The sequence below is a fragment of the Pongo abelii genome, chromosome 16 (assembly GCF_028885655.2).
Source record: "Pongo abelii isolate AG06213 chromosome 16, NHGRI_mPonAbe1-v2.0_pri, whole genome shotgun sequence".
In the NCBI taxonomy this organism is placed as follows: domain Eukaryota; kingdom Metazoa; phylum Chordata; class Mammalia; order Primates; family Hominidae; genus Pongo; species Pongo abelii.
This window is the reverse complement of record NC_072001.2, coordinates 68,132,626-68,159,092: the sequence shown is the minus strand read 5'-3', so window position 1 is coordinate 68,159,092 and position 26,467 is coordinate 68,132,626. Positions and strand designations below refer to the sequence as shown.

Here is a 26,467-nt window from a genome sequence, read left to right as displayed (position 1 = left end):
TGGGGTCCAGGACCAGGGTTTTAATTTGGCTTGGGCTTCTGACTCTGACTCTGAGCCAGTCCAATCTCTTTTTGAGTCTCAGTTTTCTTCTCTGAAAAATGGGAAAGGTAGCAACACTGCTTTGCAGATGAGCATCCCGTAAAGCCCCTGACTTGGGATGGGAATGGGAATTCCACACTTGCTGCGAGGCTCCAGATCCTGGGAAAAGGAATTGGGGCTGCCTAGGGGACCATATGCCTGTGGATGGGAAGAAGGGCTTCCTGAAATAATAATAGCTAACACTTTAATTGCATCATGTGTCAGGTACTGTTGTAAGCACTTTATACTAACTCCTTACAACAATCCTAGGAGTAGATACTATTATTTCTCCCCCCATGGATATTATCCATTTATTGCTTATAGCAACACTATGAATTAGAAATTATTAATGGCCTTATTTCATATATGAAGAGACTGAAGCACCGAGAGTTTTAGTCACATAGCCAGAGAGTAGCAGACCTAGGCCTGGAATGCAGCCAGCCTGATTCTAAAGCAGGGGTCCCCGACCCTGGGGCCACGGACCTTAGGAACCAGGCCACGCAGCTGGAGGTGAGCAGTGAGCAAGCAAAGCTTCATCTGTATTTACAGCCGCTCCCCATCCTCATTACTGCCTGAGTGCTGCCTTCTGTCAGATCAGTGGCAGCAGCATTCGATTCTCATTGGAGGACGAACCCTATTGTGAACTGCATGTGAGAGGGATCTAGGTTGCCTGCTCCTTATGAAAATCTAATGCCTGATGATCTGTCACTGTCTCCCATCACCTCCAGATGGGACTGTTTAGTTGCAGGAAAACAAGCGCAGGACACCCATTGATTCTACATTATGGCAAGTTGTGTAAGTATTTCATTTTATGTTATAATAATAATAGAAATAAAATGCACAATTAATGTAATATGCTTGAATCATTCCGAAACCATTTCCCCTCTGCCGTCTGTGGAAAACTGTCTTTTACGAAACCAATCCCTGGTACCAAAAAGGTTGGGGACCGCTAGAGGGTATGCCCATACCACTGTGTTTTCTGTTGTTGGTTTTTGTTTGTTTGGTTCGTTGGTTTGGGGTTTGTTTGTTTGTTTGTTTTTTTGAGACGGAGTCTCACTCTGTCACCCAGAGTGACAGAGTAACCCATACCCGGTTAATTTTTGTATTTTTAGTACAGATGGGGTTTCACCTTGTTGGCCAGGCTGGTCTTGAACTCTTGACCTCAAGTGATCCACTCACCTCGGCCTCCCAAAGTGCTGGGCCATACCACTGTGTTCCGATGCTTCTGTGTCCTACAAATGCTAGGCAGTCACCTTGTGTCAGGAGGGCATAGTTGAAAGGCACCTCAGGCTCATATGGTTCAATCCTCTCACTTACAGTGGAGGGAAGTGCTCAGGGTCTTGCAGCTTGAGGCAGACAGCCCCAGGCCTCCTGCTGCCCACTCCATGGCACTTTTCCCACTACACAGAACTTTTCTGGATGACCAGCTAAAACTATGGGTCCCAAAATGGAGCTTGGGATGGAATGGAGCTTAATAATTATCTCCTCCTGCCACCTTATTGTAAGGTGAGGAAATTGAGGCCCAGATGTGTAAAATGGTATCTGCCATTCAGATGTTTAGCTCCCCATCCTTACCTGCAGGCCTTCTTAGGGAGGATGAGTGGCTCACAATGACCAAGTAGAAGGTGGGAAGAGGCAGGGGAACTTCTCTTCCCCTTAGGATACATATGCATAGATCCTCACGTATGAATCTGCAGAGCCAACACGAATGTGCCTCCCCTGCTAGGGAACTCCCATCCAGTTCACTCCATCAAAGCAGTGATGGGATGTAGGGACCACTTGTGTGAGCCTGGGAAGCCAGAGGCCTGGAGGAGGCAGCCAGAAATATCTCTGACTCTGCCCCAGGGACCAGACAGGAAGAGGAGGAGGAGATGGGGGGATGGGTGTGCAGGAGTCCCCACGAATACTATCCCAGGCCCTCTGCCAGCTTCTTTCTTTCCCCAAGGCCAGATATTGGCTGAATGGTCTGGGATGTCCAGGCAGCAGGCGTGACAGTCCCAATCTTGGGGACCAGTGGGCTCTCAGTGCTGGGTCTTGACTGTGTCCTTGCTGGTGGCCTTAGTGGTAGGGAAGAGTGTCTGACTATTACCATTTCACAGATGAGGAGAGAAAGGTTTAGAAATGAGCTGGGCTTTTCCTTGGTTATGAATGGGGATGTGAGGCTCAATCGAGCCCTGCCCACTGACCCCAGCTGCCACTCCTCACCTGCACTAGCCTTGTCTCAGGGCAGGGAAACAGTTGCTTTCTGCTGGGGGCAGGGCTGGAGAAGGGCTGACTCCCAGGGGGCCAGGGCTGCTGCATAGTCCCGGGACTACAGTTCCCTCCCAAATGGCCTGTTCCAGACACCTAGTAACTGGCAGACACAACCAGATGGAACCATTGCCAGGCCCTCTCCTAAGAGCAGGAGGAGGAGGGAGTGCAAACCCCTCCTGGCTGAAGTTTGCTCTTGGCTTGATTTTTTCCAAGTCCAGCCCTGCCTTGAATGGGCTGGGGCTCGGGCACCCACCCAGTTTCCACCTCCAGCAGCCAGACAGTGGGGAGAGGGTCATCCAAGGTGGGGGGTCATGTTTTCCTGAGGCTGGGCTGAGGATCAGCCCTTTGGTCCCGCCCCCAAGGCCCCAGTGGGGTGTTGCCTGCAGCTGGGGAGAGTTTCCTCCTCCTGGACACTGAGTGTCCCTCTGGGATTTGGAGAGGACAAGGAACTATCCCGGCTGTGGGCAGCCCACAGAGTTCCCAGGCCCTGCTCGACCCCACACCAACCTCCCTCTCCACTCTGCATCCCCCACACTGTGTGAGGTTGGGGATGGGGGCAAAGAAAGGAGAAAGGAGCCTGCCTCAGACTCTGAGCCTTTCTAGAGCGCAGACCCAGTGTTGTTCATGCCTGTATTCACAACGATGGGTACACATTAGGCATCTGTTAAGTAGACTCTCTGGGGTGCTAACCTGTGGGAGTCTCCAGTCTGATAAAGAAGATATAACCCTTGCCTTGGGAGACACCCCCCCTCTCTGAAGTCTGATGGGAACGCCCTGGCCCTTGCCACTTATGCACATAGATGTTTCTGCACATAGGGTAGTGAATGCCTTGTACTGCCTGGACCTGGAGGAGGAAGAGCACTGGACTGGGAGTCAGGATTCCTGCCTGGGCTCTGATGCTGGTGCCACCACTGACTTACAAAAGCTACCCAAACTCTTCAGGCTACAGTGCTTCATCTGTAAAGTGGAATTTGAATCTGCCTTCTAAGGTTCTCTTCCCCTTTGACATCTGAATTTATCCTTCAACAACCATAGAAGTGGTTGTCATGTTGTGCCTCCAGAAGAGGCAACCACACCACGAAAGGGTACCAAAAGCTTAGCTTTATATGAAAGGGCTCCTGAGGGTTGGGTGGCAAGGGTAGGTCCTGCCATCAGGAAAACTTCACAGGCCCTACGTGTCTAGACCTATATTTGCTCCAGTCGTTCACTCCAGAGATATCTATTGAGCACCTGCTGCATGCCCACTGCTGGGCCTGGTGCCACATCCTCTAGATTTTGAGTGCCCAGGGGCCTCCTATGAGACCCTTGATGGGGGTTGGGGGAAGAGGGTAAGGAGAGTTGGGTTACCTGCCCTAGCAGAATAACCTCTCTCTTGATCTGAAGTGTACAAACTTCTGGTCACTAAACGGTTATGACTTCTTTGTAGGTGGATGAGAAATGTGTGCTATTTATATCCAGAGGAGTAGACAAAACTAACCTCCACTTCCTTGGGCCATGGGCCAAGCTCTGGATAGGACACATGTTATCTAATATACTTATTGATATTGTCCCTGTTTTATTTTATTTTGAGACAAGGTCTCACTCTGTCACCCAGGCAGGAGTGCAGTGGCACAAATACAGCTTATTGCAGCCTCCACCTCCTGGGCTGAAGCTATCTTCCCACCTCGGCCTCCCATGTAGCTGGGACTATAGGTGCATGCCCACATGCCCAGCTAATTTTTTTATATGCTTTTGTAGAGACAGGGTTTCACCATGTTGCCCAGGTTTGTCCCTATTTTAAAGATGAGGAACTGAGGCCCAGAAGGGCAAAGTAGCTTATTCCAGGGTCTGACAGTAGCAGCCCCTGGGTGAGGAAACTGGGGATGGAGAAAGGGACAGGTCGCAGCCATGAGGTGGGCACTGTTTTCCTCCCAAGCCTCAGAGAAGGGGCAGACTTTGAGCAATGAGCTGTCACAGTTGAGGGCCCCAGTAACCAGGTGGCCACCAGCTCAAATAATCTCTGCACTGGAAGAGAATTAAGGGTCATCTTACTGCAACATGCAAGTCATGAAGGAGTCTCCTCTATAACACTTCCTTGAAGTGGTCACCCCCTTGGTTGCTGCCAGTGTCAGGGAGAGGGGTTGAGTTCCACCAAAGACAGTCCCTTCTAACTATGGACAGTCAGATGGTTACAGAGTTCACCCTCAGACTGAGCTAGAATCTTGCAGCTCCCATCTCCTGGTTGGTCGAGTTTTAAAGATGAGGAAACTGAGACCAGATAGAGGTCAAGTAACATCCCAGCATCACACAAGCTGAGAAGTAGCAGAGCTTAAGTTTACATGCAGTTGGGCCCGTGCAGGCCCACAGTTAGCTCTGTCTCCAGCAGTTGTCCATTGAGATTGGTTCTATCCCCACAGGCCCCATCTGGAACCAGTCTGTCTTCACAGAATGGGGCCAGCCCACGGATGTGACTGGAACTTGGCTCCCACTTTCTCAGCTCCTACAACTCAAAGGAAAACCCTTGGCCATTAGCTGTGTGACTAATTCTGGCCTGAGAGTGTAATGTAAACAAATTCCACCCGCTACCTAAATAACACAGCGGGCTTACCGTGATCTCCCCAAAACACAACTAGGCTGAGTCAATATTCACGTCCTGGCCAGGAAAATAATTGCTCTTCATTGAAGAGTCGTTATTACCATCCAGCTCTGACCCTGGGCCCTGCCTGCACACCTGGTTTTCCATGGTTCCTCTGTGGGTGGGTGGGTAGATGAGTTAACCATCTGGGGGAAGGGGAAGGAGAAGGGCTGCCGTGAGAGGTCTCTGAGGCCCCCATGCCTTTCCCCGCTCTAATCTGGAGTGTACTCCAGAAGAGATGCCTCACAGGGTTCTAGAATGTACGCAGGCCTGGAGCCCAGGGCTGATTCTGTCACTGTCTATTTTGCCTCATTTTCCCCTTCCTTTAGTATTTATAGATGGGGACACCAAAGCCCAAAGAAGCCGGGTGACTTGCCCAAGATCACTCTAGGGTAGGAGCTAGCACTAGATCCTAAGTGTCCAGGTTCGTGGTGTGGGCCCTTTGCCCTGTCTTTGGTATGACCAGATTTACCCTGAGTCCCAAAGGGAATGACCAGGTGACCCCTGCCAGGCTCACCACCAATCCCAGAATTGCTGTAGGCAAGAGGCGATGCCAGGTTTTAGAACAAACACCCCATTTATACAACAGGCCACAAACACATGCAACTCATTAGCTCCCATTAGGGAGAGACAGTAATTCAGAATGGATTAGGTTTCTTGAAGCTGAACCCATATTGGCCCTGAAATCTTAGTAAGGGGTTCTCTCCGCCCCGCCCCCTCTCCCAGAAGCCTGGGTTCTGAATGGGTTCTGCAGTGAGGCCTCTAGAGTCTCCACAGCAAAGGGCAGAATAATGTGATTGGGAATATAGAGTGCCAAGGCTGAGCTAAAGAAAGGGCAAGGCTTGGAATTGAACCCAGGAAGCTTCCTGGAGGAGGAGGTGGGGCTGGCTTGGTAGAACAAAGGGAGGGGTGGATTTTCTTGCTGGTGGAAAGAGATTGAGTGGGAGGTTCAGGGAAGAGTGCAAACATCCTTCCCCTCTCTCCCCCTAGCCCTGGGGCTCCCTCTCTCTGCTCCTTCCCGGCCGGGTCTGTGGGCACTCGGGAGGGTGACGGGCCGGGTCCTCGAGGCCCAGCCCGGCCGTGGGGGCGCGGCCGGCCGGAGCTCCCTCCCTGCTCCAGGAGCCGGCTGAGCGCGCCCCGCGGGGGGCTCCGCAGCCCTTACAAGGAGTTTGGTGGCGCTTGGGGTGGCCCCGCCCGCCAGGCTCCACCGGCCCCTCCTCCCCGCGGGGTGGCAGCCCGCTGGACGCGGGGCCGAGGGCGCGGACGCCGACGGGTCCGGGGCCGCGCGCTCCAGGGAAGCCTGCATCCCGCTCCCCTGGGCCCTGACGGGCGGGCGCACTGCGCGGGGCCCACCGGCCACAGACCTGCGTGGCCGTCCAGGGCGTCGCCATGTCCTCGGTGTTTGGAAAACCCCGCGCGGGCAGCGGGCCTCAGAGCGCGCCCCTCGAGGTCAACCTGGCCATCCTGGGGCGCCGCGGGGCTGGCAAGTCTGGTGAGTGGCGCGGGGGAACCTGAGCCGCCAGGTGCAGAGCTGGGCGTGGGTGGGGGGACAGTGCGCTGTGCTCTTGGGGGCAGGTTCTTCCACTGGCTTGGGGAGCTTCCTTCACCCAGGAGGGTCGCACGAGACACTGATTTTCTTTGCCTCAGTTTCCCTGTTGCCGGGCTTTCTCTTCTCTCGGCTTTGTGCTCAGCTCCACCATCTCTGTCTTCTGTTCCTGCCTGCCTCTTCCCTTTGTGTCTTCCCACTGTCTCTGTCCTCCGTATCAGTGACCCCTGCTGTCTCTCCCCTCTCTCTTACTCTGTGTCTCGGAGTCCTTTACTGGTCGGTCTCCCCTGCCACCAACCTTCCAACCCCTACCCCTATGACCTACCCTGGGGCCAGCAGTCAGTCTTGGCGACTGGCTCCAAAGGGACCTGTTGGGCACTGATCCCCCCACCCAAGGCGCCTCTTTGAGCTTAGTGGTAGCCTTGCTACTCCCTGATTAGGCTTGGGGAAGACTTCCCGTCCAACCCCTCCCCCTCCACACCCCCTCCCAGTAGAAGGGAACTGGTGAAGTCTCTAGCTGTTGAGATTTCTCAGGGAAGGTCCACTCCCCCACTCCCACCCCCATTCCCTGGGATTCTGGGACAAGTTGTGCATTCTTATCAAATGTATTTGTTTCAAGCCAGACCCCTCTCAACTTTCTGGAAACACATTGGGTTGTGGTTCCAGGTGCATGGGATTGTCCTTGATGAGCCAAGATCTTGGGCTTCCATTGAGATAATTTGTGTCAACACTGAACTATGCCACCCCTGGCTGGCTGAAGGAGGGAGGGCAGAGGGGGTCCTCCACTGGCTGTTTTTCCAGTTTTAGCCATTAGTGATGGCCAACCCAAGCTCAGCTGGCTGTGGGTTTCCTCCCCAGAGTGTTCTGTGAGACTCACTGGGGGGCCTACTCTCTGATTTTGAAGCCAGCCCCACCCCCAGAGAGGGGACTCTGAATCTGGTTTTCCTACAGAAGGGATTACCCTCTTCCTTTGAAAGATTTGCCCTTTGAAAATCAGATTGTTATCCGTAGCTCTGTAACTGGTACCAGTGACTACATAAAAGAAAGAATTTAAATTTTAAAATATGTATTCCCTGGGTATTAGTTTGCAAACTGACACTGTTAGGAATCCTAGGAAAGAATTTTAAGGATTTTATTCACAATATCACTTTTTTTTTTAAGACAGTGTCTCTGTCACTCAGGCTGGAGTACAGTGGTGCGATCATGACTCACTATAGCCTCAAACTCCTGAGCTCAAGCGGTCCTCCCTCTCAGCCTCCTGAGTAGCTAGGACTACAGGCATGCCGCCATGCCTGGTTAATTTTTCAATTTTTCTAGAGATACAGTCTCACTGCATTGCCCAGGCTGGTCTCAATCCCAAAGCACTGGAATTACAGGCATCACGTTACTTTTCTTTCTTTCTTTCCTTCTTTCTTTCTTCCTTTCTTTCTTTCTTTTTCTTTCTTTCTCTTTGCTTCTTTCTCTTTTCTTCCTCCCTCTTTCTCTTTCTCTTTTCCCTCCCTCCCTCCCTCCTTCCCTCCCTCCCTCCTTCCCTCCCATCCCTCTCTTCCTCTTTCTTTTTTCTTTTTCTTTCTTTCTTCTTTCTTTCTCTTTCTTTCTTTTTTTCTCTCTCTTCTCTTCCCTACTCTTCTCTTCTCTTTTCTTTTCCTTCTTTCCAAACAAGCAGTAGTGAACATTACTTTTTGAGGGTCCAGTATAGTAGTTGGCTGGTCCTTGCTTTATGTGGCTACACTCTGAACCAAAGAGAGCTTAATTCTTGAGTTTTACATTCTGCTGAGATACCCATGATGAGTGTAGAGGCCCCAGAGAAAGCCAAGACTTTCGATGTGGGAGACCAGGACCAGAGTGTGTTTCTTCGGGACACAGATCTCACCTGGACCTTACCTGGAAAGCCCAGACGCTTGGGGATTTATACCCTTCCCAAAGATCAACCACTGCCATCAACTCTGCTCCTCCTGTGTTTTTGGCTTGTAGCCAAAGCCTGGAATAAATAGCTCCACACTTCAGAATCTCTGACTTGTCCGGGATGGGCGACACCTCCCTTCAGTTGAGGTTTCATCAGGCTGACTCTAGGGTAATGGTTGCATGGGTCCTGACCCCTGAGTTCATACCTTCACAAACACCCCTTAGGCTCGCCACTCGTTGCTTTCCTTGCCATTAAAAAAAATTCCCAGGGTGCAATTAGAGGCACTTGGCTCCCCATAGTTCTGGTTTCCTTCTGAGCCTCTCAAACCAATTCCTCAGTTCCCTAGCTTCGTTCTCTGGGAGAGCTGAGCTTGGTGTCAGCTGGGGATCACAGAGGTTAGATAAGGCCTCCCTAAAACGAGGGGCCAGCAGCTAGACATGGCCGCGGAGATGGAGCCAACCTCTTTCTGCTTCTTGCAGCCCTGACCGTGAAGTTTCTGACCAAGAGGTTTATCAGTGAATATGACCCCAACTTGGGTAAGAAACTACTCCCCGTACGTTCTGCTGTCTGCGCCCCTCCTGGAGTGCTCCCCTGGGACCCACCCCGTGGGTGGGCACTGACCAGGACTGCATGTCTGGGGACAGAAGGGAGAAGCCGCCAGGATGACCCAGCCCATGGGGGAAAATGTTTTAAGTGTCAGAAAGACCCCTCCCACAGCCCACCCCAGACAACTGAGGGGTTGGCCTAATTCACAGAACTAAGAGAGGCCGATTTACCCTAAAATATGAGGTGTGAAGAAACTTAAAAAAAATAAAATAAACATAGCAAGACATCCACATCCAAACAGGTATTATTCTTGGGCCGGGTGCGGTGGCTAATGCCTGTAATCTCAGCACTTTGGGAGGCCGAGGTGGGTGGATCACCTGAGGTCAGGAGTTAATGACCAGCCTGGCCAACATGGTGAAACTCTGTCTCTACTAAAAATACAAAAATTAGCTGGGCATAGTGGTGTGTGCCTGTAATCCCAGCTTCTAGGGAGGCTGAGGCAGGAGAACTGCTTCAACCCGGGAGGCGGAGGTTGCAGTGAGCCAAGATTGTGCCACTGCACTCCAGCCTGGGCGACAGAGGGAGACTCTGTCTGAAAACAAAAAACAAAAAACAAAAAAACTCAAAAACAAATAGGTATTATTCTTCAAGATGGTCACTCAGTGTTCTCTTCCAGAAAAGCTGGGCAGGACATTCGAGAAATTCTCTAGTGATGCTGGCTTCTGAACCAGTTTTTTAACCATATGAGAAAACAACTCTTGTTTTCGTCGCTGCATCATGGTATATTGGAAAAAGGAACGTTTCGGTGTCAGTCAGAGCTGGGTTTGAATCCCACCTGGCTCTGCTCCTTATTGGCAAGCTTGAGCCAGTCAGCTAACCTCTCTGAGCTACTGTTTCCTCATCTATAAAATGGGCATTAAAAAATACTTAGAGAATTGCTGTGAGGATTAAAGAAATAACACATGTAAAAGGTCCAGCCTAGTACTTGACCCACAGTAGGCATTCAAGGCATTTTTGCTTTTCCTTCCTCCTCAAATGGATTCCCATACACAATGGCTTAGATTCCCTTCTAAAACAAATCAAAGCAGGATTTTATTAGTATAAATGTTGCTTAAAGCTCACATGTATAACATTTGTCTATTGTAAACTGTTCACTGAGAGCCATAAGGTGTCTGGATGATCTTAGCCTTTAGAAAATGAGTTTTGCAGTCTTGGATTATTTTCCCCATTCATAAAAATCAAATAAAGCATTCATGGGACCCCTGAGAGCCCTCCAAAGACGCCCAAGGCTCTGTGACACAGTGGAAACCCCCTGCGCTCCCTGCAGCAGGCCCCTGATACAGTGCTCCTGCAGCACCTGGAGGGGAGAGCTCCTTACCCTAGTGGTGCCCAGCCCCTTAGTTCAGGCTGGAGTCCAGCACCAAATCCCAGTGTTGCAGCAGGCAGAGACATCAGGGCTATTTAGTCCCCTGGTTTAAAAAAGCTTTTCCTTAGGTAGCAGAATCCCTTCTTCCAAATTTTAAACAGAACCCCAGGGTGTCAAACAGAGAGAGCAAAGGGGTTCCCATGGGTAAGTCAGGGATGCAGGGCAGGTGACATGGTGACAGTCCCTAAGAGATTTGTTCCTCGAAGCTCTGCTTGACCCCCTGTGCCTTGGCACAGCCCTTCAGTGCTACAGTTGAGGAAACAGGCCCAAGGAGCTGAGGACTCTGGGCCAAGGTCACCCAGAGGAGGCCATTTGATTAGCAGAGTTCAGCTCCAGAGAGAGGAGGACACAGGATGCAATGGTGCGCTGGCCGGCGAGGTGTTGGAAGAGGCCAGGGCGTGGAATAGAGATGGGGTGGAGAAACTGAGGACAGAGGTGAGGTGGGAGGACAGGAAGGAAAGGCACATAAGCAGACACAGTGTCTGGGAAAGGACAAGGGGAACTCCCAAGGACAGGGCCTCAAAAGACATATTCGGCCTAATTCAAATATTGCAGGGGTCATGCTTATACCAAAAATTATTCCTTTTTGTTTGAGATTCAGATTTAACTGGGCATCTTGTATTTTTCCTGGCAACTCACCTCCAGTCTGTCTTCCTCCCTGCCTTCCAATCGATACTGTCACAGGGTCCCACCGGATGAGCCTATTACGGTGGTGGTTTGAGCCTCCTGATTGAGTAATTTTGGAGTTCTGACCTGGTAGTGGAATGCGTGGGCAGACTGTCTGGGAAGTGGGCAGCCCCACAGTGGTCAGTCCCCTCAGCCTGTGGTCTCTCACATTACACTGACAGCCCACGAGTCAGAGAGCCAACCAGACATTCTCCCCTCAGACTCTCTGGGAGGCCAGTGCCACTCCTCGAAGGTTCTGCTAGGAAGGGCCTAAACATTCCGGCCACTGTCCCATTGTTGTTTCCAGCAGCAGCAGAGACTGAGATGAGAACCTTTCCTTCTGTGGATAAAGGTCTCCACATTCCAGGGGGAGCTAGCCATCAGCAATGCTGGTAAAACAACTCTCTATGCCCTTCCTAGGTCTTCTGAGAGCCTGAGCTCATTTGTGAGCCTTGAGGGTGGAGATTCATTCCCATTTCCAGCAGGTAGCACAGTACTAGCCTCAGTGTAGATGAGGGTTTAACTCGGGGGGTGGTAAATTTTGGTTTTATGATTACCCTTTAAAGAAGAGGTCCTATCACGATCCTCATTTTATAGGTGGAGAAATGGAGGAAGAGAGGGCTCAGTGATTTACTTTAAGATTATGGAGATCCTCAGGCACAAAGGAAGACGAGGCATGGCTCCAGTTGCTCTCCGCTAGGAGCAGCCTCATGTCATAGAGGGCCTGGAGTCAGAAGTCTGTGTGGCACGGGGCCCTCTGAGCTGCGGTTTCCCCATCTGGAAGATGGGACCAATAGCCCGTGCTCTGGCTGTGTAAGAGTTGCACCGTGTTCTGGAGTGTGGCTGTTAGAGCTGGTAGGAGCTGAGAGATTCAGTGTCTGTGGAAGGGCTTTGCCTGTGCTGAGCCCTGCAGGAGTGGGCAGGCGTCTCCAAGAGAATATTCTCTCCCAGAAGGGCTGAGAGTGCCTTATCTGGCTCAGCCAGGGAAGAATGTCAGCTTCTCACTCCTCTTGCCCTCCTCCTCCTCCAGCGAGGACATAGTCACCATTCCTTTTTTTTTATTTTTTTGGTCACCCAGGCTGGAGTGCAGTGGCGCGATCTCGGCTCACTGCAAGCACCACCTCCCAGGTTCACACCATTCTCCTGCCTCAGCGTCCTGAGTAGCTAGGACTACAGGTGCCTGCCACCATGCCTGGCTAATTTTTTTGTATTTTCAGTAGAGATGGGGTTTCACTGTGTTCAGCAGGATGGTCTAGAACTCCTGACCTTGTGATCTGCCCACCTCGGCCTCCCAAAGTGCTGGGATTACAGGTGTGAGCCACCACGCCTGGCCCGACATAGGCACCATTTCTGAGGCAGCACCCTATATACACTCTGACTGAGCTTCTGTGGTGCCGTTTAAAAAATTATTACTGTAAATGAGAGGAAAACATTGGCAAATTCAAAACTTTGGGAAATGACTCTTCTCTCCACCCAAAAGTCCACAGAATATTAATTACAACCAGGTGTTAGGAAACCCATATATTTAAGGACACCAGAGTACTCTGAGGCAGGGACTCAGTGATAGGAAGTCTGGACATTACTGTGACTGGGAAAGGAGCCCCTCACTGCTGCCCCAGCCCCTGAGGCCTGTCACCTCTTCTGTAAAGTGAGGCTGGACAGTATGAGCTCCAAGGCTTCTTCCAGCTCATGCAGGCATGTTCCACATCCCCGCCAGACTGGGCGACTCTGGTCTTCCCTTGTACTCTGCCCAGACAGAGCTGGAGGGTGGGCTGATTCACTGAGCAGTCACAGGGTGAGGGGGTCCCATTGTGAACACAGCCCAGCCTAGAAGCCCTGAGTTCAAGTTCCTTCTGCTGATTAGGTGCTGTGTGGCCTTGGGTGAGATCCCTTCTCTGGGCCTCACCTTGCCATCTCTCTACAATGGAGCTAACGGCAACCTTGAAAGGCTGTCATGCTGTGGGCAGGAGACCAAGGTTGGGCTAGCGCCTTTCACTGGGCTGGGCAGGACACTGCGCCCATTGAGGGGAACTCCTAAAAGGGGTGCATCTGACATCTTTGACTGGAAAATAAAGACAGATCTGAAAGAGATGTAAACATCTAGGGGCAGCTCTTCTTGGACCAAATATAGTTAAACATTTGGAACATAGTTTCCATTAGATTTTTTTTTGTCTTTGCATAAGAGCAGCTATTTATCCAAGTCCCCAAAGCAGGCTGGGGACAAGAAGCTGTCTGTGATTCATGCTGGATGCTAGTGGACCTGGAGTGTGTCCAGGCCGGCTTGGCTGCCAGTGGCCCTCAGAGAGAAGTGTTTGACTATAAATTCAGCCAGGGTTGGGGGCATGCCCTCTCACAGTGGATGCTGCCAGGAAGGCAGAGACCATCCCAGTTCTGCCAAAAGGTGTCTTCTTTAGGGTCACTAGGGGCAGGGGACACCTAGGGAAAGGTGATAACCAAGTGCACTCACACATGTGGGCCAATGATACAGGCACAGATTGGGGGTGGGGAGAATGACTGCCAACATGGCCGCAAGGTCCTCAGCATGCCTGGCCACTTGCTGCTTTCTCAGATTTGAGATCATGAGAACCATATATATAAATAAAGTAACAACTCAAGAAATTCAAATAAGGTCACTAGTTTGGTTCATAGTATGGTATCAATGTAAATTTCTTTTTGATCATTGGGCTATGGTTATGTAAGGTGATGACACTGGGGGAAGCTGGGGGAAGAGTACACAGGAACTCTGTACTATTTTACAACTTCTATGTCAGTCTAAAGTTATTTCAAAAGTTAAAAAAAAATCACCTGGGAATGTGATCCTGCCCTATTAACTTTGGAACACCATCGTTCCCACTTCCCTCACCAGGCATGTTGGAGAACCAGGCCCCATGCCCGGGGGTGCCCATCCAGTTCTTACAGAGCCCTGGGAGATGGGACCGTTAAATGAGCTAATGTCAAGCACTTAGCACAGCGCCTGGGACAAAGGAAAGGCTTGGAAACTGTTAGCAATGTTATCATAGTGTTCCCATTTTAAAATGAGGAAACAGCCTCAGAGAGTTGAAGTGATTTGGCCAAGTCACAAAGCTAACAAGCAGCTGACATTGGGTTTAATACCACATTCTCCAGCTGAAAACTTCTGACTACACTAGACTCCCCTGCTGTCATGTTGACAAGGATTATTCATAAAACCTTCTCGGAACGTCTAAAGGGGGTCTGACTGCCATCCTTCCATTGTATCGTGTACTTCTCTTTTCCCTTGTCTCTTTTCCCACTGGGGATAGGAGGGTGGCTGGGGGGGGAAGAGAGTGGGAAAGCCTGGGGTTCTGGGATAGAGGGGCTAGCAGTGCTGCTCCTGAGCCAGCCTGTGCTGCTAACAGGGTCTAGGGGCCACACACTCGACTCTATCCTGCTGGCTTTGTGTGTGGATCCAGAACACAGACCCGCCCCCGAGGTGTGGTCTGTGAGTGACCACTGATGCTGAGCCCTGCAGGTGGAGCAGCATCTCCTTGGTGGGAGGTTCTGCCTGTAGCCTCCATGTGGGTGAGAACCAAGGACTTTCCAGTGGTCCCAGCCCCAGAGCAGCTGCTAAGGTCCCCCAAGGCCACACAGGGGTCTAGCACAGAGGGAAGCTCAAACTTACACCCAAGGCACTGTGTCTGACCTGGCTAACCATCTGTGTTGTAGAGGACACCTACAGCTCCGAGGAGACTGTGGACCACCAGCCTGTCCACCTGAGGGTCATGGACACTGCAGACCTGGTAACATTACCTCCATTACCTATGCACTGCTGCGAGTCAGTGTAGCCTCCTGAGAAGTCCTGGCCCAGAGTGCGGGGCTTCAGATAGGCATTTAGATGCCTTTTAAGCTCAAGTTTGCTGTGTAACCCTGAATGAGGCACTTGACCTCTCTGGGTCTGAATCCTTCCTTTGCCAAATGAGAAGGATGGGACAGGGCCTGGAGAGACATGATGGTTGCTGGCATCCGCTCTGAGATCCTGTGCTGTGGGGCTCTGTGCCTATGCACACGAGGAGACAGGTGCACACCTGTTTACACAGATGCTCCTGCTGAGAGCCCCTCAGCCCAGGTCTCTCCCATACACAAATCTCCCCCAATGTCCTCACCACCCCCTGCCAAGGCTGGATGCCAGTTACTCTCAGAAGCCAAAGGGGCAGCATGAACTCAACTCAAAAGCAGCGGTGCCCAGGGACAGCCAGGTCTCTGTAGGGATCATGCCAGAGTCTTTGGCTCTGGGCCCAAGGGGCCAAGGTCTCCAAGTCTCTGGCTGGGTGGTGGGAGGGAGGTTCATGAGACAATGTCTCCTTTCACACCAAGCCAAATCCACACTCAAGTGCCCCTTTGAAAGGGCTCTGCTGAGAAACAATATACAAAGACCGGGGAGTGGGGAGGTGGGATTGGACGGCTCAGGTGAAGGCCTTTACCCAACCTCCTCTGCCCCCTGGTGGGGCTTCTCTCCTTCGCCCCAGGACACCCCCAGGAACTGCGAGCGCTACCTGAACTGGGCCCATGCCTTCCTGGTGGTGTACGGCATCGACAGCCGCCAGAGCTTTGATAGCAGCAGCAGCTACCTGGAGCTGCTTGCCTTGCATGCGAAGGAGACACAGCGCAGCGTCCCTGCCCTGCTGCTGGGCAACAAGCTGGACATGGCTCAGTACAGGTGAGCACAGGCTGCTTGGCCCTTGTCTCCAGAGCTCGCTTTCTTCACTTGTAAGGGCAGGTGGCATCTTCAGGGATTAGTGGGCTGCTAAGAACAGTCATCCCCTTGAATTGAGGTAGAAGGGATTATATGTTTGTTTGTTTGTGTGTTTGTTTCCTGAGACAGAGTCTCACTCTATCACCCAGGCTGGAGTGCAATGGCACCATCTCGGCTCACTGCAACCTCCACCTCCTGGGTTCAAGTGATTCTCCTGCCTCAGTCTCCCCAGTAGCTGGGATTACAGGTGCCTGCCACCACACCCGGCTAATTTTTGTGTTTTTAGTAGAGACGGGGTTTTGCCTTGCTGGCCAGGCTGGTCTTGAACTCCTGAACTCGTGATCCACCTGCCTCGGCCTCCCAAAGTGTGGGATTACAGGCGTTAGCCACCGCGCCTGGCCAAAGGGATTATGTTGTAAGGGTATGGTAGATGTTGGTCTTCCAGGCAGCCAAGGACTTGAAGGGAAAGGTTTCTGGGTCACACAGAGGCTGCACCCTGAAAGTCAGAAGAGTGGCCACTCCTTCCACCCTCTTGGGTCTCTGTGGATTCTCTTGGACTCACCCTTCTTGCCTGAGTCTATCTGACCTTCCGGTCCCACTGCCAGCAGCTGACTGGTCTAGTGCCCATTTCCAATTCTAAGGAGAGAGGCTCTGATGGGCTCCTTGGTCAGGTGTCTGCTCTGGTCCAACTGGCTCTCGCCTCACCCAGACCCAGCCTCCCACTCTCACTCCCACAGTTGGCTGGGCTGAGGGCAGGTTCTCTTAGAAAGGGTTGGACTCGAATCAGAGGTCAGAGACTGGGCCAGAGGACGCATTACTGAAGGATACTGCAGCCATATTTTGCTTGGCTGGCATAGTGTCTTAAAAGACCTAGAACTGGAATGCTTTGAGATGGGGCACACTCTCTCCAGCCAACCCCAGGCCTCACCACTCCCCGTGGTTTACCTCCACCCTCTCCACACATTCAAGTTGCCTGCCTGGCCCTGAAGCATTTGACACTGTGATGCCTGAACTTGATGAGTAATGCCACTGGATTTCTCCAGCACTGACCTTTGTCCTCTGTGGCCAGTCTACCTGCAAGGGATAGCCCCTTCCACCAGCCACTCATCCCTCCCTGTTCACGGTTGGTCAGTCCTGCTTCCCTAGGCCCCAAGGGCACATTGACTGGTGTTAGCAAGGAGGGGACCCTTTGTTTAGAACGGGTCAGATGGGCAGTGGGAAAAAGAGAGGTGTGGGACCGTGAAGGGGGACTATGGTGAGAGGCCTTCAGAGGTGGCCAAGCCCTCAGACCTAGGCAAATTGTGTCTCAGGGAATAAGGGAAGTCATGTGACCTGAAAGCTGCTGAAGGTAGTCTTTGAGGAATCGCAGACCCTCTTAGGAGTCAGAAGACTGGATTGTGAGTAGGCCAGTTTTCAGTACAGGGAAAAAAGCTACAGATCACTCTTTTGACCCCAATCTTTGCCAAAGGGATTGTCTAAAATGGTTTGGGAGCAAATAACAAAGAATACATGCTCAAATGAAGCTGATCCCACCCGTTCCCTAAAAACAACTCAGGACAATGTATTCCTATTTCATTCTTCGATCAAGTCCCGAGTTTAGTAGATTAGGATTCTGGGAAGCACAGGAAGTCTAACTTTTAGCTGAGTGTTGGCCATTGTCTCCCAAGACTGTCTCACTGTTAAAAGGGTAAAATGTGGGTTAGGTTGATACTTCCCAAGCCACTGATAAAATTTTCTCTAGGATGCAACAAAATAAGAAAAAGGATAATGTTCTGTGCCTCTGTCACCCACTCACACACATGCACGCACACATGGGGTTTGTGTTTGTGAAAATTCATTATTCAAGCCCCCACAATGACAAAGTTGCAGATTCAAGCTCATCATAAAAGCAAATAATAGCAAGTGTTCTTTCCAAAAAGGTTCCTCAGGAAGCGGTGAGCTTACTGGCAGAACACCAGCCCTGGGTGGGGAATAGATCCGATGCCTCTGACTCTTTTTGTCCCAGTTACTCACTCTCTCTGAGACCGCCCCCCCACCATGGAGTGGCACTTTGGGAAGCTAGCCCACTCTCAGCCCCTGCTCCTGCCAGGTCAGCCTTGGGCTCAGAAACTTTTCCCACCATGGCCCACTCGAGTGCTTCCTATCATCTAGTGGCTGTGCCATTATCCTCGGGAATGGGCAGTGGGACAGCTCAGCAGCAGGTCAGGAAGATCCAGCCAATGGAATCTTGGCCCCAAGACCTCAGGGACCCCCCATCTCTTCCCTCTTCTAGACATCCGACCTACGCAAGAGCCAGTCTTCTTTTTCTTCCCGCCTCGATTCCCATGGCTTTCAGGTCAGAAGCCTCCAGGACCTTCCCAAGTTCCAGATATTCTATCCTCCCTTCACGGGAGGTGGTGTAGGACCAAGCCAGAATAGATGTTGCCCCCTCTCTCCTTTTGCCCTCCTCACCATGAAATGTTGTCCCCCCTGCCCTCTCCGGCCTCTGCCCTGGTTTTATTATTTGCTTTTATGATGAGCTTGAATCTGCAACTTTGTCATTGTGGGGGCTTGAATAATGAATTTTCACAAACACAAACCCCAGGAGCCCTGAGAACTCTGCCAACCACAGGCTTCTGGAATCACCTCTGTGGTCTAACCCTTCAGTCCAAACGACTGCTTCTCTCTAGAGCTGATCCCACAAGCCAGAGCTGTGGGTGGCCCGTTTCCTGCCCCAGGGACCCATGTTGGGGTAGAGAAGAGATGGGGCTGGGAATGGCCTGCTTCCTCCAGCCACAGGCAGGGTCTAGCATAGGGGATTTGGAGTAGCTTCTTACCCTCATCCTCATCCCAAAATTCTGACTTGGGTGACATCAGCTACCATTTATTGAGTACTGACTCTGTGCCAGGTACTGTGCTAAACACTTGAAACAAATTGTCTTTCGTAATCCTAACAACCCTGAGAGGCAGAGGTCAGTAACCCATTGTACTGATAAGAACACTGAGACTCAGAGAGGTGAAGATGACCCCAGGCCACCCAGCTAGTCCATGGGGCGCTGGGTGTAGGAGCTGGTCTGCCTGACTTGGCACAGCCTGCTCCTAACTCCCTGCCTCACCCTGCTTCCTTCCCAGGCAAGTCACCAAGGCAGAGGGTGTGGCTTTGGCAGGCAGGTTTGGGTGCCTGTTTTTCGAGGTCTCTGCCTGTCTGGACTTTGAGCACGTGCAGCATGTCTTCCATGAGGCAGTGCGAGAGGCACGGCGGGAGCTGGAAAAGAGCCCCCTGACCCGGCCCCTCTTCATCTCCGAGGAGAGGGCCCTGCCCCACCAGGCCCCGCTCACTGCCCGGCATGGGCTGGCCAGCTGCACCTTCAACACGCTTTCCACTGTCAGTCTGAAGGAGATGCCCACCGTGGCCCAGGCCAAGCTGGTCACCGTGAAGTCATCCCGGGCCCAGAGCAAGCGCAAGGCGCCTACCCTGACCCTCCTGAAGGGCTTCAAGATCTTCTGAGGGCCCCTCCCCAGGAAGCCTAGGCTCGGTGGCTGGACAGGACTGCAGCGGGACAGGGGCTGGCTTCTCACCGCCGGCCTTTCCCTCTGATGGACAGCAGACCCCGCCTCCAGCACCAAGCAGTGTCCCTACACTCAGTTCACTGTGTGAGCTGCAGTGGCAGACAGGGATGCTGCTTCTGTTCCCTCCAGGCCTTGGTCTTCATGGTAACCACCGCGTCTGTGGCCCTGGAGGGAAACAGCCACTGTGACAACCCAGAGACCTGGGGTCACCCGTAAGTAGGAAGAAATTGCAGTGTCTATCCTGCTGCCATCAGCCTTTCCTGCTCCAGCTACAGTTGGGCCAGCTGTGGCCTTAGTGGACGGTCTGGGTGGATAGCTCTGTCAATGTCAGGCCCGAGAACCCGAGAACAGCCTGCGGAATGACAGCCCTGGGGTCGTTGTGCCACCTGGTGGATGGGAAAGGCAGGGCGGCTGCAGTTTCAGAGGCCAGAGCCTGGCCCTCCTGTCATCTGCTGACTTCAGAGAAGCACCAGGCTACAAACCCCACAGTTTATCCAAGGAAAATCTAGTTAAAATAATCCAATGGACAGAAGCCCCAGGAAGGGGTATTTCCAACACTTGGCGTCTCAATGAGGATAAAAGGGAGGGACTGTAGGTTGTCCAATGTAAGGAGCCCCAGAGTTCTTTCACCAGCAGACAGATTCCCCATGTGTTTTCCCACTGATAAGGACTCTGTCCAAAGAACCTCAGCACCAGCCCCCTCAAGTTTAATGATCCAGGCTGCAGAAGGTGTCACTCCAGTGAGTTACCCAGGGCTCCAGGGAGCCCACAGCAGCATCAGACCCATCCAGGGGCTACAGGGCCTGCCCCCTTGCAGGTGGAAACACAGTATACCCGTTTGTCGTCTGGTTTGGCAGGACCTAGGACCCTCAGCAATGAGTCTGAGTGTTCAAAGCCCACTTTAGAACCTAAAGCATTTTGGGTTAATAAAGCAAAATTTTGCATATGTTATTTGGTGGTGTCACCGCAGCTTATACCAGGACACCATGGCTCAGACATGGGATCAGGACACACCTTTGAGATCCCACCGTTAGCAAGAAAAAGCTCTCTGAGGCAGGCAGTGTGGTAGTTGTCTGATTTTGTTTACCACACGCCAGGTCCCAGGGAAGTCTTGCACAGACTCTTAGCAGACAAGCAGGGAAAGGAGAGGGTCCTGATGGGTGGAAGGATTGGGAAGGGGATTCTGGGCCTGGAAGCCTGCTCCTTCCCCTCTCAGCAGTCTCAGGACTACTGTTGGATATTGCAAACAGCATCTCTGACCCAGTCTTCGGCCTCATTCTGTAAGTGGAGGAGCTGAGGTCAGAGGGGGGCTGTGAACTACTCAAGACCACATGCTTGGAGTCCTAGCCAGGCTTCCCGACCCACAGGCCAGCTACGGATTTTGCACTTTTGCTCCAGGCCACTTGTGTGTGTATGTGTGTGTGTACCACTGCCATCTGAACAAACTATGCAATACCACCTGCTCACTTCCAGGAGCATTTTAATAAAAGTTTTTTTTTAATAACAGAATTTTAGTTTGCTTGCAGTTCATTCATTGTATCTGCTAAGAAAAAAAAAAAAGAAAGAAAGGAAAAGAAAAAAGCGGCTGCTTGGGAGAGACTGTAAAACCTGAGAGGTTTCAGGCCACTGAGCCGAGCCCAGATTTTGTGCCTGGGCTTAGGATGGGGCTTCTCTGAACCCTCACTAGCTCTCAGTTTCTGGTACATCCGGAAGGAAAACTGACAGCACATCTCTCTCTTTTAACTCAAGTTCCACCTGGGCCAAGTTTGGCTTTTCTGAGAGCAAAGTCTCTCTTAGGTTGTTTAGGCTGTTGTGATCCTTGGCCTCATCCAAATGCAGGACTTCTGGAGTTTCTTTTTCTGGTGGCTGCATCTTTTCTTTTCTGGGGGAACAGGGAACAGTGTTAATCAGGGGGGGCTGAGTGGTTGGGGCAGGGCTGGGTCTCCCACATGGCTTAAAGTGTCTAAGGGGAAAATCCTATATGCAGTTTGGGAGCTACTGGAGGAGAAGCGGCAATGGTTGGATATTCCTTCAACAAAGAAATGGCTTACGCTTGCGTGTGTGTCATCTCAAGGAATCCTTACTGTCACCTGTGAGCTCAAGTATCATTGCCACCCCCGCACCTTCCAAGTGAGGCTAGGTGCAGTGGTTCACACCTGTAATCCCAGCACTTTGGGAGGCTGAGGCGGGTAGATCACTTGAGGCCAGGTGTTTGAGACCAGTCTGGCCAACATGGCAAAACCCCATCTCTACTAAAAATACAAAAATTAGCTGGGTGTTGTTGTGCCTGTAATTGCAGCTATTTGGGAGGCTGAAGCAGGAGAATCACTTGAACCTGGGAGGCAGAGGTTGCAGTGAGCCGAGATTGCATCACTGCACTCCATCCTGGGCAAGAGAGAGACTCTCAAAAAAAGAAAAAAAAAAAAAAAAAAAGCCAAGGATGCACATAGCTAGTGTGTGCACTTAAGCCTCCTGACTCTTGAGTCCTGTGTTCTTTTCACCTAACCACACTGTCTCAGACCTTGGACTGTCATCCAACTTAGCACAGGTCCTTGTCACCACACACCTCACCCTCACACTACTGCAGGAAATGTCTAACTAATCTCTCTGCCCCTAGGTGTTTCCTTCTCCAAACCAGCCTAGGCACAACACCAGTCATGTTTCTAAAACCGCATCGTGTACACATCACTCCCCTCCCCCAACCACCTTCATTGGCTCCCACTGCCCACTTCCTTAACAACTCCTACGCGTCTGTCCTCTCTCCAGATTGATTTTATTCAAGGTACCCCTAGACTTCCTGGCCATAGTGGAGGGACCCAGCGGTGGTAAGCTGTCTGCTTAGAGATTCTGGCTGGGTCGTAGGGGGAACAGTTCTGCTGTACCCGTGGACAGCCACTCATCTCTGAGTTGACCTTGCTCAGGTGCATGTGTGCTGATAGGATGAGAGGGGCAAGCTCCCCTTCTGAATGGCTACACTCCTCTAGGTCATGCCTGCTTCCTGTCCAGGGCCAGCGGGTGGTAATCAGGGACTGTTGCTGGTTTTTTTTTTTTTGGTTTTTGTTTGTTTGTTTGTTTGTTTTTAACAGCTTTGGGTTCTCGAAGGACGCTGAAGGCTGAATTTTGCTGTCCCAAAGGGTGGACAGCAATGATCCCTAAGTGACCCCTCTCTAGATTTCCCTCTGGGAAGGCAGGGCCTCTACCCCTCAGAGACCACCCCATCCCCCCAGGACCAGCTCCTCACCTGCTTGCCTGGATGCTTCTTCCCAGGAGGACCATGCTTATAATGACCACCACAGCTGCCAGGGCAAGGATGGAATGATTCCAGGGAGATGCTGGGGAAGGACACACAGGACAGAGCCCTGAGGAGTGGCCAGGCACCTCTCAAGCCCACTAACAGCTGGGGCCTGGGCTCAGACCCAGCTTACAGCATCAACTGTCCTTTGCATGGAGACCCTACTCAAAGATGAGCCCCTTGCCCTGGGGCACTCCCAGTCTAACAGGTGGGAGGGTGGAAGACACAGTCTCTACTCTGGAGAAGCCCTAATCTAATGGAGGAGACAGTACTGCAGTTAAATAATAGTGGGGCAACAGGGGTGAAGGGCAGAGGCCTGCGGAGGGCAGGAGACAGGTGGGCCAAGATAAACTTTACAATCTTCAGTTTTGCCAGGAGCTGGCTCTGCGGAGCACAAGGAAAAGAAAGAAGGCTGGGCTCAGTGGCTCACGCCTATAATCCCAGCACTTTGGGAAGCCGAGTCAGGTGGATCACCTGAGGTCGGAAGTTCAAGACCAGCCTGGCCAACATGGTGAAACCCTGTCTCTACTAAAAATACAAAAATTAGCTGGGTGTGGTGGTATACACTGTAATCCTAGCTACTCGGGAGGCTGAGGCATGAGAATCACTTGAATCCAGGAGGCAGAGCTTGCAGTGAGCCAAGATTGCGCCACTGCACTCCAGCCTGGGCAACAGAGCGACCCTGCCTCAAAAAAAAAAAGGAAAAAAAAAAAAAAAAGAAGAAGAAAGAAAAAAAGGAAAGAAAGAAGGCAGGGAGAAGGGTGGAAGGAATGGCAACTGCCCACAGATAATACATAAAGTGACTAAACTGAGTGTGGATACTCAAGATTTGTCCATGCTGTACCCAAATGAAGCAGGGTCCAGCCTCAGAGCTCTTGCATTTGCTGTCCTCCCTCCAGGAATGTTCCTCCCCCAAATAATCTGCATAGCTAATTATTTCCTTAGTTTCCTGCAAGTCACTTTCCTGATGATAAAAATGTCACCTTTTTAGTGAGGCCTTCCTTGACCACATTACTGCCCTTGCTGCATACTTCCTATTCTCTTTCTCTGTTTAATTTTTCTTTTTATTACTCATCGCCAACGCACTATGCGTTTTAGTTGTTTATTTTTAATCCCCACTAGAATGTACGTTCCATGAAGGCAGAGATTTTTGTGTTTTATTCACTATTGTCGCCCCAGTGCTGAGAACAGTGTCTGGTACAGAGTAGGAGCTTAATAAATGTTGTGATGATTGGAGGGCTGCATAAATAAGCGACCACACCCTGAGAAAAGGAAGGGGCGGTCCAGCCAGACCCCTCTGAGTACTGAGACACCCCAGACTGATTCCCTGTCTTGGAGGAAATGTGCCACCTGACCTGGAGGGGATGACAGTGTTAGGGCCTTCAGCCAAACTTTTCTCTGTGTTGAGGGGCACACCCGCACCCCTGCCGTCAATCTCTCACCACTTACCATCTTCTACACGAAAAAACCAAAGCATCTCTTCCAGCAGCTCCTGGGGCACCACAGTACCGGCTGGGTCTCCGGGAGCCCCCTCACTGTGCTCCATGCCTGTGCTCCTGGTGGCGTGTGCCGCTGGCAACGAGGTCCTTAGACCCCTTAGCCCCAGCAGCCCTCCTGGCCTCCTCGGTTCTGGCCCCTTGGCAGAGAAGCCGTGAAGACCCCTGGAAACAAAGCAGAGAGCATGACTGGATATCCCACCCGAGTTTGATCTCCCTCCGTGCCCAAATCCAGGTCTCCTCTGGCCCAAAGTTATGGGACCAAAACGACCCGAACGAACCCAGGAGCACGTGGAGCCTGGAAGGGCAGACTGTGGAAGTGGGAGTGACTCAAATATTTATTAAAAGCCATCGCATATGTGGAGGAGCACTGTTCTGGGAGTGAGGAGGACTGAGCCACTGGCGGGTTCTGGGACCCTTGCAAAGGACATCTCCGGTCTTCGCCTGTCCAGCGTCCCCACCTGGCTTCTACGAGCCCACAGCGCGCCCATGCGTTGCCATAGCAACTTGTCCCTTGAATGTCATGCGGTAGCCAATCACAGGCCTGTGTTTCCCCACGTGTCAAAGGCTGGGCCTATCACGTCTCTCTCCTGGGGATTGGCACGCCTACGACACAGAGCGGAGAAAAGGGAAAAGTGCTGGAGGGAAAGGCAGCTGCCGGCTCCTGATGCTGAGAGGGCACCCCCTGCCCCGACCCCGAGAGCTTTTTTTTCTTTTCTTTTTTTTTTTTTTTTGGACAAGTTAGCAGAATTGTTTTCTGTTATTTGCAAGGGAAGAACCTGAATCCATGCTCTCTGGATAAATCCCTTACTTCATGTAGGCCTATTTCCATCCCAACTATTAATAATAAACTGAACCCCAGTCAGTCTCAAAACAGTCAGACATTTTGACGTCTTCTTGTACTAACTGCATTATTACTACTTAATATAAAATTTTCTAGCATCCATACTTTAAAAAACAAAAAGAAATAGGTAAAATTAATTTTGACAACATATATTATTCAGGTCAATATTAAAATTACTAAGTTATTTTGCTTTTTTGCTTTTTTTTTTTTTTGAGACGGAGTCTCACTGTGTGGCCCAGGCTGGAGTGCAGTGGCACGATCTCTGCTCACTGCAACCTCCGCCTCCCGGGTTCAAGCGATTCTCCTGTCTCAGCCTCCTAAGTAGCTGGAATTACAGGTGCATGTCACTACCGCCTCGTTAATTTTTGTATTTTTAGTAGAGATGGGGTTTCACCATGTTGGCCAGGCTGGTCTTGAACTCTTGACCTCAGGTGATCCACCCGCCTTGGCCTCCCAAAATACTGGGATTACATGAGTGAGCCACCACGTCCGGCCCAATAACACATTTTTTTAAAAGGACACACATTAAACACATTAAGCTGTGTCTTGAGGAGGAGGAGGAAGGGAGTAGGAATGGAGATAAATGTAACTAAAATAAAACAAGAGAAGTGTTTTGAACAGATCAATTATAAAACATGCCATAGGGCACCAAGAAAAAAAAGTGTACATGGAGGATCGAAGTATTCTCAAGTCCCCTCACACTCTGTCACTGCCTTAGGAGCTCAACAATCTCAGCCCCAAATAGCCTTTGGACGCTCAGCCAGGGGCATTCAAAAACAACTGGATGGCAAACAGCCAGACAGAAAATCGGAGTATCAACAAAAGGACTAGCTTTACATCAGAGTTTCCTCTAGCACTAAATGCTCTGAGAAAACTAAAAAGGCCTATCTACAAATTGCAAGGGAAAATATTTTGACACAAATACAATACTGACTTAAGCTTTTCATATGTGAATGATCATTCATATGTCAAGGTGGAGATGGAAGTCAGGGAGAAAAAAAGACCTTTCTTAGACTTTTTTCTTTCTTTCTTTTTTTTTTTTTTTGAGACGGAGTCTTGCTCTGTCACCCAGGCTGGAGTGCAGTGATGTGATCTCAGCTCACTGCAACCTATGCCTCCTGGGTTCAAGTGGTTCTTATTTGTGCCTCTGCCTCCCAAGTAGTGGGACTACAGGTGCATGCCATCACACCCGGCTAATTTTTGTATTTTTAGTAATGATGGGGTTTCGTCATCTTTCCCAGGCTGGTCTTGAACTCGTGACATCAGGTAATCCACTCACCTCGGCCTCCCAAAATGCTAGGAATACAGGCCTGAGCCACCATACCTGGCCCTTTCTTAGACTTTCAAGGACTCACATGCACACTGCCTACTTACTCATTTGAGGGAGATTCTATCTATCTATCTATCTATCTATCTATCTATCTATCATCTATCAATCTATCTACCTATCTATCTATCTGCCTACCTACCCATCTAAAATCATGGAAAGACAAAGTTACAGGAACGGCCAACAGATGTGATCTTGTGTTCTAGCTCCAAC

At 51.1% G+C, this 26,467-nt stretch overlaps 2 protein-coding genes across 4 annotated transcripts; one reads left to right on the top strand and one right to left on the bottom strand.

Annotated features, from left to right (window-relative positions):
* Positions 1 to 5,973: 5,973 nt before the first annotated feature.
* On the top strand, positions 5,974 to 20,805 carry RASL12 (RAS like family 12). 2 transcript variants are annotated; one of them, XM_002825552.5, is made up of 5 exons: positions 5,974 to 6,437; positions 8,877 to 8,933; positions 14,720 to 14,793; positions 15,520 to 15,710; positions 18,858 to 20,805. In XM_002825552.5, the coding sequence occupies exons 1-5, from the start codon at positions 6,335 to 6,337 to the stop codon at positions 19,231 to 19,233; spliced, it is 801 nt and encodes a 266-aa protein (XP_002825598.1). In that variant the 5' UTR covers positions 5,974 to 6,334; the 3' UTR covers positions 19,234 to 20,805. The 2 variants fall into 2 exon arrangements, with proteins under 2 accessions (XP_002825598.1, XP_054388766.1); XM_054532791.2 differs by lacking the exons at positions 5,974 to 6,437; positions 8,877 to 8,933 and adding an exon at positions 9,468 to 11,427.
* Positions 20,759 to 24,601, bottom strand: SLC51B (SLC51 subunit beta). 2 transcript variants are annotated; one of them, XM_054532793.1, is made up of 4 exons: positions 24,545 to 24,601; positions 24,037 to 24,248; positions 22,537 to 22,627; positions 20,759 to 21,177 (listed from the first exon to the last, which is right to left on the bottom strand). In XM_054532793.1, exons 2-4 carry the CDS (start codon positions 24,131 to 24,133, stop codon positions 20,979 to 20,981), a joined length of 387 nt encoding a protein of 128 aa, XP_054388768.1. In that variant the 5' UTR covers positions 24,134 to 24,248; positions 24,545 to 24,601; the 3' UTR covers positions 20,759 to 20,978. The 2 variants fall into 2 exon arrangements, with proteins under 2 accessions (XP_054388768.1, XP_054388767.1); XM_054532792.1 differs by having other exon boundaries at positions 24,365 to 24,598.
* Positions 24,602 to 26,467: the final 1,866 nt, after the last annotated feature.

Bases quoted from the DNA above. Each gene is read 5' to 3' on its own strand.
- RASL12 (XM_002825552.5), top strand. From the start codon at position 6,335: ATGTCCTCGGTGTTTGGAAAACCCCGCGCGGGCAGCGGGCCTCAGAGC. The intron at 8,934-14,719 runs GTAAGAAACTAC...TCTGTGTTGTAG, and splicing joins TGAATATGACCCCAACTTGG to AGGACACCTACAGCTCCGAG. The intron at 15,711-18,857 runs GTGAGCACAGGC...CTTCCTTCCCAG, and splicing joins CTGGACATGGCTCAGTACAG to GCAAGTCACCAAGGCAGAGG.
- SLC51B (XM_054532792.1), bottom strand. From the start codon at position 24,435: ATGGCTTTTAATAAATATTTGAGTCACTCCCACTTCCACAGTCTGCCC. The intron at 22,628-24,036 runs GTAAGTGGTGAG...GTCCTTCCCCAG, and splicing joins GTTTTTTCGTGTAGAAGATG to CATCTCCCTGGAATCATTCC. The intron at 21,178-22,536 runs GTGAGGAGCTGG...CTGTTCCCCCAG, and splicing joins AGAAGCATCCAGGCAAGCAG to AAAAGAAAAGATGCAGCCAC.